Raw genomic sequence first — 16,105 nt, forward strand, 5'->3', positions numbered from 1 at the left:
ATATGGCAGTCTCTAGATGGTCCATCCTTTCATCACAGCTCCAAACTTTGTCCCCCAGAAGTTCTTTTATTGTTAAGAATAGATTTCCCTATGCTGGGTAATTTGTTATTCCAAATGAATTTGTAAATTGCTCTTTCTAACTCTATGAAGAATTGATTTGGAATTTTGATGGGGATTGAATTGAATCTGTAGATTACTTTCAACAAGATGGCCATTTTTATTATATTAATCCTGCCAAACCTTGATCATGGGAGATCTTTCCATCTTCTGGGATGTTTGATTTCTTTCTTCAGAGACTTGAAATTCTTGTCATACAGATCTTTCCCTTGCTTGGTTAGAGTCACACCATGGTATGTACTATTATTTGTGATCTTTGTGAAGGGTGTTGCTTCCCTAATTTCTTTCTCAGCCTGTTTATCCTTTGAGTAGAGGATGGCACCTGATTTATTTGATAACTCAATTTTATATCCAGCCCCTTTGCTGAAGTTGTATATCAGTGTTTATAAGTTCTCTGGTAGAATTTTTGGTGTCACATAAGTATATGATCATATCATCTGCAAATAGTGATATTTTGACTTCTTCCTTTCCAAGTTGTATCCCTTCGACCTATTGTTGTCTAATTCCTCGAGCTAGAACTTCAAGTACTGTATTGAATAGATAGGTAGAGAGTGGGCAGCCTAATTTGGTCCCTAATTTTGGGGGAATTCCTTCAAGTTTTTCTCCATTTAGTTTGATGTTTGCTACTCATTTTCTTTATATTGCTTTTACAATGTTTAGATATGGGCCTTGAGTTCCTTGTCTTTCAGAGACATTTAACATGAAGGGGTGTTGAATTTTGTCAAATTCTTTACCAGCATCTAATGAAATGATCATGTGGTTTTTATCTTTGGGTTTTATTATGTCATGGATAATGTTGATGGATTTCTGTATATTGAACTATCCCTGCATCCCTGGGATGAAGTCTACTTGATTGTCATGAATGATTGTTTTGATGTGTTTTTGGATTCAGTTTGCAATAATTTTATTAAATATTTTTGCGTCAATGTTCATAAGGGACATTGGTCTGAAGTTCTCTTTCTTTGTTTGCTCTCTGTGTGGTTTAGATATAAGTGTTATTGTGGCTTCTTAGAATGAATTGGGTAGTGTTCCTTCTTTTTCTATTTTGCAGAATAGTTTGAAGAGTATTGGTATTAGATCTTCTTTAAAGGTCTGATAGAATTCTCCACTATACCCATCTGGTCCTGGGCTTTTTTTTTTTTTTTTTTTTTTTTTTTTTTTTTTTTTTAGTTGGGAGACTATTAATGGCTGATTCTATTTCTTTAGGGGTATTGGAAATGTTTAGAAGGCTTATCTGATTCTGTTTTAACTTTGGCACCTGGTTTGTGTCTAGAAAATTGTCCATTTCATCCAGATTTTCTGATCCTGTTGAGTGTAAACTTTTGTAGTAGTACCTGATGATTTTTTGAATTTTCATGGTTTCTGTTGTTATAGCTTCCCTTTTATTTCTGATTTTGTTAATTAAGATACTTTCTCTGTGCCCTCTAGTTAGTCTTGCTAAAGGTTTATCTACCTTGTCCATTTTCTCATAGAACCAGCTCCTGGTATAGTTCTTTTCATTTCCATTTGGTTGACTTCTGCCATGAGTTTGATTATTTCCTGCCATCTACTCCTGTTGGGTGTATATGCTTCTTTTTGTTCTACAGCTTTCAAGTGTGCTGTCAATCTGCTAGTGTAAGCTCTCTCCATTTTCTTCTTGGAGGCAGTTAGAGCTATGAGTTTTCATCTTACCACTTCTTTCATTGTGTCCCATAAATTTTTGTATAATGTGTCTTCATTTTCATTAAATTTTATAAAATCTTTAATTTCTTTCTTTGCTTCTTCCTTGTCCAAGCTATCATTGAGCAGCGCATGTTCATCTTCCATGTATATGTGTGTTTTCTGTGGTTTTTGTTGGAATTTAAGACCAGCCTTAATCTGTGGTGATCTGATAAGGGCTTCCAATTATTTCAGTCTTCTCATATCTGTGGAGGCCTGTTTTGTGACCAGTTACATGGTCAATTTTGGTGAGTCTACCATGAGATTCTGAGAAGAAGGTATATTCTTTTGCTTTGGGATAAAGCAAATAGATATCTATTAGATCCTTTAGGTTTATAATTTCTGTTAGTTTCACTGTGTCACTGTTTAGTTTCTGTTAACATGATCTGTCCACTGCTGAGGGTAGGGTGTTGAAGTCTCCCACTATTATTGTGTGGGGTGCGATGTGTGCTTTGAGCTTTAGTAAAGTTTCTTTTATGAATGTTGGTGCCCTTGTATTTGGAGCACATATGTTCAGAACTGACAGTTTATCTTGGTAGATTTTTCCTTTGACCAGTATGAAGTGTCCTTCCTTATCCTTTTTGATAACTTTTTCTTGAAATTAGATTTCATTCGATATTAGAGGCTACTCCAGCTTGTTTCTTGGGACCATTTTCTTGGAAAATTGCTTTCTAAACTCTTACTCTGAGATAGTGTCTGTATTTGTCACTGAGGTACATTATACCTCTATGCAGTAAAACCCTGGGTACTGAGTACATATCCAGTCTGTTAGTCTATGTCTTTGTATTTGAGAATTGAGTCTATTGATCTTAAGAGATATTAAGTAAAATGATTGTTACTTCCTGTTATTTTTCTTGTTAGAGTTGGAATTATGTTTTTTATGGCTATCTTCTTTTGGGTTTGTTAAAAGAAGATTATTTTCTTGCTTTTTGTAGGGAGTGGTTTCCCTCCTTGTGTTGGAGTTTTACATTTATTATTCTTTGAAGGGATGGATTTGTGGAGAGATATTGTATAAGTTTGTTTTTGGCTCCTCCATCTATGTTAACTGAGAGTATTTTTGGGTATAGTGGCCTGGGCTGACATTTGTGCTCTCTTAGGATCTGTATTATATCTGCCCAGGATCTTATGGCTTTCACAGTCTCTGGCCAGAAGTCTGGTGTGATTCTAATAGATCTGCATTTATATGTTTCTTAACATTTTTCCCTTAATATTTTGATATTCTTTTTTTTGTTTTGTGCATTTGATGTTTTGATTATTACATGACTGGAGGAATTTCTTTCTGATCCAATCTATTTGGTGTTCTGTAGGCTTCTTGTATGTTCATGGGCATCTCTTTCTTTAGGTTGGGGAAGTTTTCTATAATTTTCTTGAAGATATTTACTGGCCCTTTATGTTGGGAATCTTCACTCTCTTCTATACCTATTATCCTTAGGTTTGGTCTTCTCATTGTGTCCTGGATTTCCTGGATGGTTTGGGTTAGAAACTTTTTGCCCTTTTCATTTTCTTTGATAGATTTTTGAATGTTTTCTATGGTATTTTCTGCCCCTAAAATTCTATATTCTATCTTTTGTATTCTGTTGGTGATCTATGACTCCTGATCTCTTTCCTAGGTTTTATAACTCCAGAGTTGTCTCCCCTTTTGATTTCTTTTTTTGTTTCTATTTATATTTTTAGATCCTGGATGGTTTTGTTCAGTTCCTTCATCTGTTAATTTTTTCCCTATAATTCTTTAAGGGATTTTTGTGTTTCCTCTTTATGGGCTTCTACCTGTTTACCTGTGTTCTCCTGTTATTCTTTAAGGCTCTTTGTGTTTCCTCTTTAAGGCCTTCTACCTGTTTACCCATTTTTTCTTGTATTTCTTTAAGGGAGTTATTTATGTTCTTCCTGTTTTTAAAAGGTTTTATTCTATTCTATTTTTATTTTTATTAGATATTTTCTTCATTTAAATTTCAAATGCTATCCCCTTTCCTAGTTTCCTCCCCGAAAGTCCCCCATACCCTCCCCCTGCCCTGCTCCCCAGCCCACCCACTTCTGCTTCCTGGCCCTGACATTACCCTGTCTGGAGCTTATAATCTTTGCAAGACCAAGGGCCTTTCCTCCCACTGATGGTTGACTAGACCATCCTCTGTTACAGATACAACTAGAGACACAAGCTCTGGGGGATACTGATTAGTTCCTATTGTTCCTCCAATAGGGTTGCAGACCCCTTTAGCTCCTTGGTTACTTTCTCTAGCTCCTTCATTGGGGGCCCTGTGTTCCATCCAATAGATGACTGTGGGAATCTACTTCTGTATTTGCCAGATACTGGCATAGCCTCACAAGAGACAGCTATATCAGGGTCCTGTCAGCTAAATCTTGCTGGCATATGCAATAGTGTCTGGGTTTGGTGGTTGTTTATGGGATGGATCCCCAGGTGGGGCAGTCTCTGGATGGTCCTTCCTTTTGTCTCAGCCGTGAACTTTGTCTTTGTAACTCCTTCCATTGGTATTTTGTTCCCCATTCTAAGAAGGAATGAAGTATCTACACTTTGGTCTTTCTTCTTCTTGAGTTTCATGTGTCTTGCAATTGTATCTTGGGTATTCTAAGTTTCTGGGCTAATATCCACTTATCAGTGAGTGCATATAATTTGTGTTCTTTTGTGATTGGGTTACCTCACTCAGGATGATAATCCCCTATTTATGTCATTCTTAAGATCCTCTATCAGCAATATGAGGTGTGATTTTTATATCCACATCTTGCTTTTCCAGTATGTTGGGGTATCCAGGAATTGCTGTGGTTGGAGAACTGGGTTCTGATGATGCCGAGTAGTCTTGGTTTCTGTTGGTAAGATTTTTGCATTTGTCTTTTTCCATGTGGATATCTCTGGTGTTAGATGTTCTTTTTGTCTCTGGCTGGAGCTTGTTCTTCCTGTGGGTCTCTAAGCCTGCCTCACTACCCCTTGAGACCAGCTCTCTTCTAGCAGAACTTGTGTAGAGAGGGATTTGGAACATCCCAGGCTATGAGTGCAGATGTAGACTGGAAAGATCATGTTCCAGCTGCTTCACTGTTCTTGCAACCCATGTGCTCCTCACCACCCCACTCCAGACAGTTATTGGAGAGAAAGTGGCTATCTTACCTCTGAGCCTGGGAGTGAAAGCACTCCTGGGAGACCATGTCTCTCATGGGGGGACCTGTGTACAGTGGTCTCTGGATCACCCTCAGCTCTGGGATGCAGATGGTAGACTGGAAGGATCCTAAACCAGCTAGTTGCTCTATTGTTCATGTGTTCCCTGTGTTCCTGGCTGGCCCCGCTTCACACAGTTATTGGAGAGAAAGTGGCTACCTCACATCTAAGCTCGAGAGTGAAGGCACTCCTGGGGAAAACAGGTCTCTCCTGACAGGACATGTACAAAGTAGGCTGTGGAACAGCTTTAGCTCCCCTATATTTCCTTAAGGGAGTAATTTATGTCCTTCTTAAAGTTCTCTATCATCATCATGGAAAGTGAGTTTTAGATCCAAATCTTGCTTTTCCAATGTGATAGTGTATCCAGGATTTGCTGTGGTGGGAGAATTGTGTCCTGATGATGTCAAGTAAACCTAGATTCTGTTGCTTATGTTCTTAAGTTTGCTTCCCACTCTCTGATTATTTTATTTCCACCTGCCCTCACTATATCTGACTGGAGCCTGTCCTTCCTATGATGCTGGTTGTATCAGAACTCCTCAGAGTTCAACTGTTACTGTGATCCTATGATCCCAGGATCCTGAGATCCTGGGTGTGTTCCTGGGAATCAAGCTGCCTCTGAGACCCTGAGATTCTAGTGTGACCAAGCTCCTGTGATCCTGTGATCCTGTGATCCTGTGATGCTGGGCATGTTAGAGCACTTGGGAGTGGAGCTTCCTCTGGGTGTTGTGGGACTGATTGCAGAGTTCGTGCCCAAGTCTGCTCAGGGCACCTGCTCAGACCAGAAGGAACCCGAGCCACTGTTCGGGGGTTCCCATTTCCCTGGATCCTACTGGTCCCAGTAACTCCAGGTAGTGTTGGAACAGATATGTCCTCCTCACCTCTAATCCTATGATTCTGGGTATGTTAGAGTGCCTGGAAGTGGAGCTTCCTCTGGGTTTTGTGGGACTGGCTATGGAGTTCACATCCAAAGTCTGTTCAGGGAACCTGCTCAGACCAGAAGTTACATTTAATTTTAAGGAGCACTTAAGTATTTAATTAATTAACTAATTATTTAATATTCAAGTTTTGTATGTATGTTTTTCTGTATACTAATTGCATGTGTTTCCAGCAGGCCCTGGAAGAGGGCTCAGATTCCCTAAAACTGGAGTTATAGTCAGTGGTAAGCTGTTCTGTGGGTGGTGCAAATTGCACCCAAGTCCTTTCAACCACTAAGCTATCTCTCCAGCTCCTATCCTCATTTTCAGTGGTACCCTCTACATAGTGCTCAACTCACTATTGGATCACTGTTGTACAATGCATACAATGGGGAATGTTCTATTTGTTCTTGATGTGCCAGGGTATGTTCAAATCTTTTACTGATACAAAGAGGTAAGTATGTTTATCAGTCACTGACTCACAGAATTTGTAATTGCCAGGAATATAACTGTGCTTGGTTCTTCACACAGTGTCAGAGACTCAGTGCACACCAATGAATTTCTTTTGTTTCAGAACTCCATCCAGATGGACATGGGGTTTTTATCCTACAAATCTGAAATGTTGAGGTTCAAATGAAAGAAACACATGTGAATCATCATATAAAGTCCATGGTTCTTTTTTATTTCTGGGTGCTCAGTGTGGTGTTTCCACTTTGCACAAATAAGAGCATCATATTTGGACTGTGCCTACAGTAGTTTTTACCAAAATTAGGTTTTAGTACTTAGTGTAGGGCAAGTGGAGTGTAGACAAACCACAATGTCAGAATCTTTTATCTGAATTCACCCTGCTGAGAGGAGGATATGTATAGAATAAATTCAGCCAAAGAATTAGAATAGGCCATTGTTACTCAACTTTTGGCTACTTTATTTCTTCTTTATTCTTATTCCTTCCAACCCCTCAACAAAAGGCAGGAGAGAAAGATGACAGGTAGAGGGGAAAGGGAGTTTCTATATTGTTAGACTATGTTCTGCTTATTACAGGTGTGGGAAATCTTGATCTTCACTGTCAGTTTATATAATTTCTTCTTATTAGCTCTTTGATCATGACCACTTTATAAACTACTGAAAAGCACATCCAACCATCATCCAGCCAACCAGCCCCTTCTATCAGTCCTCTAGCATTTGTATATCCTCTAAAAACTCTCCAGAACTTCAAACATCATACACTTACCAAAACTACTTGCAGCTGTCAAAATCACACCCCTGCTAGAACATCACAGGTGCTGTGGACAATCTGAAGCGGCCCCATATCCTATACCTGGGATCAACATTAAAACATATTCTTAAAACCTTTCTTTGTTTTTCAAAAAACCAAAATTATTACTACAGAACTCACTATAAATCTGGCCTTAGAAGATCTTTGGGCTTTCGGAAGTGTCTGGCTGAGGGAACTATAGAGTCTTATTAAAAGGGAGACCACTAGAAATCTTGGCTCCAGATCACTGTCCCTTGTCTCCTGACTCCAGGTGAGTGGGAGGATTATAGGTAGGGTTGGAACATACCTGATAGAGCTAACAGAGAAGAATGATTTATTAGCAGTCTGAATCTCATAGCTTATAGAACCAGCTATTGAACTGCCATGAGAGCCACAGGCAGAATTGGTCACTGGCATCTCTTTTTCCTGAGTATTGGCATGAAAGCACAGCTGCACAGATGTCCAGGCTATTAGGCAAACTGTTATGATGTCTTACAAGACTTCACATGATGGTCAGGGTCCCCATGAGAGGAACAGCAGTCATAAGTCCTCCTTATGACTCCAGACCTCAGGGTTTAAGTCTAGACAAATCTTGCCTGCAGGCAAATAGTAACAGACACTGCTGGTCTATACAGGTGACCTGTTCAAATGTCATGTTCCTGTTCATATTTGAACCATATTTTATAGACCTTGCAATATTCATTAACTATGTGTCCCATGACAAGGAAACTGAGAGATACAATGGCCACATCAGGCTCACATAGGCAGATTTGAAGCACAAACTATCTGTCTTAGTCACATATCCAGTGTCTCCACCCTGGAGGCCATCTCTGGTGTCTGTTTAGAAGGGAGGAGCTTTTTTAGAGAGATATTAATCTCAGCCTTTGGCAGCTTGAGAGAACATCTGATCCAGGAACTGAAAACAAGTGGATGGTTAAGGTTGACTCTAGAACTAAGTCACCAGCCCATGTTCAATTTATTCAGAATTCCAGCACTCCCATCCCATTTACTAGACAAGATATTAAGTGTTATCTGGTGTGCCACTATCACTCCTCCTGGAACATAATGGACAGGGCTTTGCTTTGTTCCTCCCAGTAGATGCTGTACCATATACATGCCTTTCTCTGCTCAGTGAGTCACTGAATGCACACAATAGCATCAGTCTCTTATCTTACCTTGTTATATTCAAACAGTAGCATCTGCCTCATATTTTACTTCATTATGCATTTTAAAGAAATAATCATTACAGGAATTGGCCTTAGATCATAGGTATTGATAGCAATGGTCTTATACAGAGAAAATTAGTTTTCCATATCCCTAGCCCAGGTCTGTCAAACATACCTCTTTCTTCTAGCCAGAGTTCTAGAAAGTTCTTGCTCTCTAACTTCTACCAGTCAGATCTGCTTCTGAAAATATCCATCTAGGAGAGCTGGAATGATAGTTGAATGGCTAAGAGGACTGGATACTCTTGTAAAGGATCCAAGTTCAGTTCCCAGCATATACATGGCAGCTTATAACCATCCACAACTCCAGTTACAGGGAATTCAATGTCCTTTCCTTGCTTCTTTGGCACCAGACATGATTTTGTTTCACAGATATACATGCAGCCAAAATAAGTATATATATACAAAAGGTTAAAAGAATGAAAATAGCCACCTGCTGTTCACAAAATGTCTCTGCTTGATGCTTATCTGTATGAGACACATCATTAGAGTCCTGCTTCAAGTCTGTCTGCCCCCATACTATAAGCATCCATGCTTACTATTTTAAGTTTATCTGTTATGGCTGGTCAAGGAATTAATCAGGCTCAGTTTGAAGGAACCACAGAAAGACTGAGGTTATCACAATATTATTGAGAACAATCAGACATTTGTATAGCCTTATCAGAATCACAATATAGTGGCAGTTTCTATAATCAATGAAGTTGTGGTTGCCAGGATACAAAGACATCTCTAAGGTATACAAGGTACATACGATTAATATTTAAGACCAATTTCTGTATCAAATTCTATGCTTCCTTTCCTTTTAAGGGAACATAGAGAAACAAAGTAGATTAAATGATTCACTGCCTGAGGGAGTCCCCAGGTTTCTCAGTAACTGAAAGGTACACAGAGCCCCATGAGGCATGGACCCTAACCTTAAAATCCTATCATGCATACTTCTCAAGCCAGGTAGTCAAAGCAAACTCCATGGTCTCCTGAACCATATCTTCAATATCCTAGATCATTCTGAGACTCATCCTTTAGTATTTGGTGTCCTGTACTTTACATCAGCAACCCTAAAACACCTAGGAAGATTGGTCCATGTTATTATCCAGCCTGAGTAGTTAGCTTAATTCCAAGTCTGCTCTTGGTATGATGTGTGAAATTTCTGTATAAACATCAAGTCCCAAGGATATATTGTGGGTGATTTTTAGGAAAGTTTAATGTGAAATCTTCATGTCTTATATAGTGAATAGTCTTGAGCAGTAAAGTCTTGGAAGGCACTAGACCCAGCTTAGAAATTGAGATCAGTGAATCTGGAGGGACACAGCACTCCATAGTGCCAGGCAGGCAGAGGGTCTGCAAGAACCAGAAGAACCAAAAGTGCTTTGATTCCAGGTTCTTGCAGCTCAGCTCCCATATCACAAAGACTGTTCCTCCTACAAAGCACAGGAGACCCACCACCTCTCACCACTCAGGTCCTGCTATATCTGCCTGTGTGTCATCTTATCTTTGATACTCTAAGGACATGAATTGGGGGTGAGTTTTAGAGAGGTCAATACTGGTTGAAAGAGGCCTTTTCAGAAGTCCCACTGTTGTCTGAACAGCACTGATNCCTGAGGCTAACATCACAAGTGACAATTCTAACCCCATGGGAGGGATGTTGAGGATGGTGCCTTAAAGCATGAACATAAAACTCAGAATATATCCTAATTGTGGAGGATAAATGGTCAAAACCTCTCAGAAGATTACAGACTGAAGCTGTCAGAGGACAATTAGACTCTCACTTATTCAATGTTACAATTGACATTAATCTGTAACTGAGTGGGTGTCATTTGAAATGACCCATTCATCCTGAATGTTAGCTAGCAGTAATTTCTGTTTCATCATGGCTATTACTGAGTAAATACAGAAGGCCAGAACAATAGTCCCACCTTGAGTTGCACAGACTCACCATGCAGATACCTAAGCCAGCTAGGTAATCGTGGTGTCATCCAAGCACATTCAGCCTGGCCCAACATTGAGCTAGAATGGGTTGGAAGGACTTCTGCATTGAAAGTCTCATGGTGATAGAGACACATGGGATATCTCAGATTCATGCTCAGTGAACGCTGTGTCTGTTTTGGGTTTATGCTGGTGATGGATCAGGGGCTTGTGCATGCTACATTAGAAATTTTCTACTCTTCTGTCCCTTAAGCTCAGGGAACCCGTTTAACTGAGATGATAATAGCTCAAAGAGATATTATGGGCTTCTGTAGAACATAAATTCCCCTTCTATCTGTTGATATAATATGTGGCATTATTCTGCTTATTCCAGATGATTCAAATGTCCTGCGCTTATCCTTCTTGAATATTCATTTCTATCCAGATACAAACATCAACCTCGCTAGCCATGTTGCTTTTCACCCTCCTCCCTATACACAGTACTCTTGGTGCATCAATCATACTTCCAAGAGTGCTTTATCCCCACCATCACTATTAAAAATAGCAGATAAAATTCTATGTATCACTTGTCCGGAACTATGCCTCTAGTCTTGATAAGACCACAGTGAATAAAATTAAAGGTCTTTGTAAATGAATCTGTGAAGTGTTAGCACTGAGTGTTGGGGTGAAGTCTTGGATTTATGAATAGACAGAGAAACTAATTCCCAGCCTGTTTCCTTTTGTAACACAAATCCCAGTTCCCTCATAAGATTACAGCTCTGTTTCTTTCCCCTCTTCTTGCATCTCAGATTTCTACTGGGCTTCCCTGAAGTGTACTTAGAATTTGAAGGTGGGAGGAACTTCCCAGGTGGGGAGAGACTGTTCTTAAGGACAAGTAGAGTTTCCTTCTGCCAATAACTTATGCCTTCCTGTCTTCTCCAGTTGCTTTAATAATCTCCATGACCCAGAAGGAACACCCAGATCTTTAAATGATGCTCATGTTCTTTTGCCCCAAATGCTCCCAGCTCTTCTCTTGTATCAAGTAGTTATTGGCTTCATCTACTTCTAATAGAGTCAGAAGAGGCAATTGATGAATATGCCTTGGAGGTTTTTCCTGAGTCAGAATGAAACTATTTTGATGGTATTGTTTCACTTATTCTTCACTATGTCAGTGGTGGGCATCACAACAGGATCTGGGAAATGTGAAAAAGTGAAACAAGATAGATGCCCAGAGATGTGTTTGGCTCTGAAGATACAGCTGTGGGAGGCAGTGGACAGCAGCACATGTCATGACCATAGAAGACAGAGCTGGACACTCACTTGAAATCTGGAGAATTTTGGTGAGTCTCTCTGTGGAGTAGGACTTAACAGTTTGAATTAGTGTCTTAGCATGAACCATTAGTGTCTTAGCATTAACTTAACTCAGCCCAAAATTATCTGAGTCTCAGCTGTAAAAGTTTTCTCATCTGAGTAACTGTCTTATCAAATTCCATTGTGGGCATATCTATGGGGGATTATTCTAACTGATGCAGGAGGACCCAGGCCACTCCGGGCAGTACCATACATAGGCAGATGGTCCTAGTTTGTACAAAATAATTAGGTAAGGGTAAGCCACACTGTGAAGCAGAGAATGAGTCAGCAAGCAGCATGTTTTCTGCCTTGAATTCCTTCAGTACAATACTATGACTCATATGTCAAAGGAAAGTGCATCCTTTCCTCTTCCAAAGTGCTTTTGTTCAGGGTGGATTTATCACAGCAAGAGAAGGAGACCTAGAAAACTGTATAGGTAAGAGTGTATGACACATACATTTGAATCAATATTCTCTATACTCAACAGCAGAACCCTTCTAAACCCTCTAGGCAGAAAAGGGAAGGATTTAGATATCAGAGTAAGGCCAGAAAATGCAGGGGGAGCCCATACACTTATGTCTTTTCCTTTTATTAAAACTTATTTTTTACACTCCATATTTCATTCCCTTCTTCCCCCCATCCACCCTCTTGCAGGACCGTGGGTGTAGGGGAAGAGGAGGGAGGGAGAGAGCCTGCATCCGGCCAGTGTTCCTGTGATCTGGGCAGGTGGATATGGGAGAACTCCCAGATGCTTATTAAGTGTCTCCACCCACAGTGGGCATCTGGCTTTGTGAAGCCACTGATCCCACACTGTGGGGGGTGGACAAGGGGCAGCCCCCAGTACCAGGTTCTCAGTCTCTGGCATCCCATGCTGGATATGGCAGAGGGGCCTTGGGGTGGCACTCGGTCCTGGAGGGGAAAGAAAAAGAGGTCAGGGGAAAAGAGGGGCACTGGATGGTTCCCACACAGGCTAGTGTCTTTAGTCCTGGCCTTGATGAACAGAAACAGTCTATGGTTTTAGAACTTTATGGTAGAAAGGCAGGGGGAAAGATAGAAGATAAAAAAGAGAGAGACCAGACATGAGCAAGAGGAAAGAAGGGTGAAGGGGAAGAGAGAAAGAGAGTTAGAGAGTAAGAAAGGTGAAGGCTTAGAGAAAGAGAGGTAAAAGCTTAGAGAGTAATAGAGAGCTTAGAGAGTGAGGAGGGGCTGTCTGTATGCTGCCTGTTTTGTGGTCGAGTGTTTGAGAGATCTCCGGGGTCCAGATTAATTGAGACTGCTAGTCCTCCTACAGGATTGCCCTTCTCCTCAGTGTCTTTCAGCCTTCCCTAATTCAACAACAGGGGTCAGCTGCTTTTGTCCATTGGATGGGTGCAAATATCTGCATCTGACTCTTTCAGCTACTTGTTGGGTCTTTTGGAGGACAGTCATGATACATCCCTTTTTGTTAGTGCTCCATATCCTTAGTAATAGTGTCAGGCCTTGGGACCTTCCCTTGAGCTGTATCTCACCTTGGGCCTATCACTGGACCTTCTTTTCCTCAGGTCCCTCTCATTTCCATCCCTGCAGTTCTTTCAGACAGGAACAATTATGGGTCAGAGATGTGACTGTGGGCTGGCAATCCCATCCCTTACTTGATGTTCTGTCTTCCTGCTGGAGGTGGGCTTTATAAGTTCCCTCTCCCTACTGTTGGGCATTTCATCCACGATCTCTCCCTTTAAGTCCTGAGAGTCTCTCACCTCCCAGGTCTCTGGTGTATTCAGGAGAGTGCCCCCAAACTATTTCCCAAAGTTGCCTGTTTCCATTCTTTCTGCTGGCCCTAAGGGCTTCAGTCCTTTTCCCTCACCCAATACCAGATCAGATTCCCCTCCCCGAACCATGACTTTGCCTTTGAATATCAAGATAAATGTATATGGATTTACCTTTGAAAATTTGCAGACAAACATGTCCTTGAGAGACTGCCCATCCTTTGGAGGACCACTACTTTCAACTTTAGTCCAGGTTTATCTAGGAAAAATTTGGAACCCTTATTAGTCACATCCTACTCTAGATAGAATTAGGATATCTGCAGAGCACAGTGAGCAGGATGACAGGCCCTGCATCCCACCTGTGTTGAAGGGGTCAGGGAAGGTCACATTTGACTTGTTGACCATGCCTGCTCTATGCCTAGACATGAGATTGTAGTTCTCCCAGTGATCTCCAGGGGACAATATTGGGATACACAATCAATACTCAGAAAAGTGCTTAAGCCATGTCTTTCCCTTGTAGACTGTTTTTCATCCCTAAGTCTACTAACCCAGAGATCTCATTCTAGCCCCTACTCTGACCTACCAGCTACTTCCTGTGCCTGAGAACACCTCTCTATCTGAGTAACCTAGAATGCCCCTTCATCCTGGCTTCTCTCATAAGGGTGATACCACTGAGAAATCACCTAGACAATGGACATAGGCGACCAAATAAGACCATTGGGGACATGGGCTCATCCAACACACAGTTCAGATAGCACATGAATCTGGAAAATTTCACAGAAACTCTCTGTAGGAAAAATGGAGCATAAAGTTCTTTCTAGAATGCATGTCACCTTTTCTCCTACACTGAAGACAAGAAACTTCTCACACAACTGCTATAGAACATTTCTCCTGCATCAAGAATTTGACTGGTGATAAATAATTGCTATTCATTCCTAGTCACCACTCAGCTGGTCCCTTTCTGGCCCTCAGAGACATCTTTGTCACCTTTCTGCTGGGAATGAATATCATCTCAGAGCACTCAATACACAGAGCAGACTGTGTTCTCAGTTGAGTCTCTGTGTCCAAAGGACACTTAGGTAGGATGGAGACTCCCTCTTTGATTCTGACAGACTCAAGGCTATGCTTCAGCAGATGTCAGCCCTAGGATGAGCTGTTATTCTCTGAGGGCATGGGGATGCTTATCTGCTTTTTTGCTCAGTGTGCTTCTTGCAGGTAGAACATAAAGGGAGAAAAGTTGAGAGGGATTCAGGACAGTACTGAGAGTGGAAGGAATAGAGCAGTGCCTTAGACATAGACCCCACTACCCACAGCCCATTGGATTCTGGAAAGTGGTCCTGTCTTGTGAGATACTCAGCTAAGAAGAAGGAAATACAGAAGAACTTGGGTGCTGTGCTAGAGCTAAAGCTTTTTTCCAGAGGGAGGACAGCACAGCTAGAAGAGAAATGGAAGCATCATCTGTCCTTCCATGCAAGTGGTGTACCCACTTGCAAGGGCTTCTGCTCACAGGTAAGTGTACCCACTTTCTGAGTGTGGAGATAGGGAAACTCAGTAACCATCTGGGATCTCCTAAAGAGGGCAGGACCCCAAGATGAAACTCAGGGTTTTTGTTTGCAGCCATAGGGCAGAAGATACACTGAGGGACAGAGGGTCAGCAGTCAGAAGCTCTCAGGAGACAAGAGATGATGAGGAATTCAAAAAGCCCCAACCACTCACTATTCAAAAGTCACAAGTCAGTCATAATGGCTGCCATAATCTGAAGATTGATGTTCCCAATCATGACAGTGGGACTCTGCAAAATGGATAAATCTCAGTGTTTCTATATGTGACAATCTGAACTTATTCCCTAACTCCTACATGGTAAGTGGAGGGAGCAGAACCCTGAAAATGACAAATGTGCCCATAAATGCCCCCACCATGAGAAATGTTCTTCCACAGAGCACTGCTGCATGTGCACACTAAGACAGATACCATTACAAAACACATATACAACAATAAGACAATGTAAACAAAATCAAATCAAACTTGAGTACAATTATTTTTGTTAATGCCAAACCTGGGACCTATGTAGATAAACCCATTGACCCTTCCTTCCTTCCTTCCTTCCTTCCTTCCTTCCTTTCTTCCTTCCTTCCTTCCTTCCTTCCTTCCTTCCCTCCTTCCTTCTTTCCTTCCTCCCTCCCTCCCTCCCTCCCTCCCTTCCTTCCCTCCCTCCATCATTCCTTCCTTCCCTCCTTGCTATCCTCCCTCTGTCCCTCCATTTATCCCTCCCTCTTTTCATTCCTTTCTTTTTCCTTTCCCTCTTTCTCTTCCCCCTTCCTTCCTTTGGTTTTTGACTGGTTTCTGGTCTTTTACAGGAATTGAATCTTCCAAAGACATCAGACTGATAGACCAATGTAGCTCCCCACAAAACTCTGAATGTAGTGGATCAGAAATCAGACTGTCTTAGAGTTAAGGTCACAGTTTCTCTAGAACCACAAAGGGAACATAGGAAAAAGGTCAGAAAGTGAGGACCTTCTAGAGGAGTAGGCCAGAAAAGCCTTGACCCTTACACCAAATAAGATTTTAATGATGAGGGATGTGGGGATACTTAGCAGTGAATCAGGCAGCACATGATCAAAGAATCTCATAGAGAGGAAAGGACATAAATGGTCTGAAGGAGTGGAGGTTATATTGTTGACATTAATCAAGGAGGATGGGCACACCCCTATCCACACACCTAAGCTAAGTGATAAATA

At 41.2% G+C, this 16,105-nt stretch overlaps 1 protein-coding gene across 1 annotated transcript in view; it reads left to right on the forward strand.

Annotated features, from left to right (window-relative positions):
- Positions 1-14,617: 14,617 nt before the first annotated feature.
- The window catches only part of LOC110298737 (carcinoembryonic antigen-related cell adhesion molecule 5), a 38,429-nt gene continuing 36,941 nt past the window's right edge, over positions 14,618-16,105 (forward strand). Inside the window, exon 1 of the mRNA XM_021168152.1 lies at positions 14,618-14,876. Within this exon, the coding sequence (XP_021023811.1) occupies positions 14,813-14,876 (64 nt within the window). The 5' untranslated portion in view covers positions 14,618-14,812. The remainder of the gene's footprint in view (positions 14,877-16,105) is intronic.

This window comes from Mus caroli, chromosome 7 (genome assembly GCF_900094665.2).
Source record: "Mus caroli chromosome 7, CAROLI_EIJ_v1.1, whole genome shotgun sequence".
NCBI classification, from domain to species: domain Eukaryota; kingdom Metazoa; phylum Chordata; class Mammalia; order Rodentia; family Muridae; genus Mus; species Mus caroli.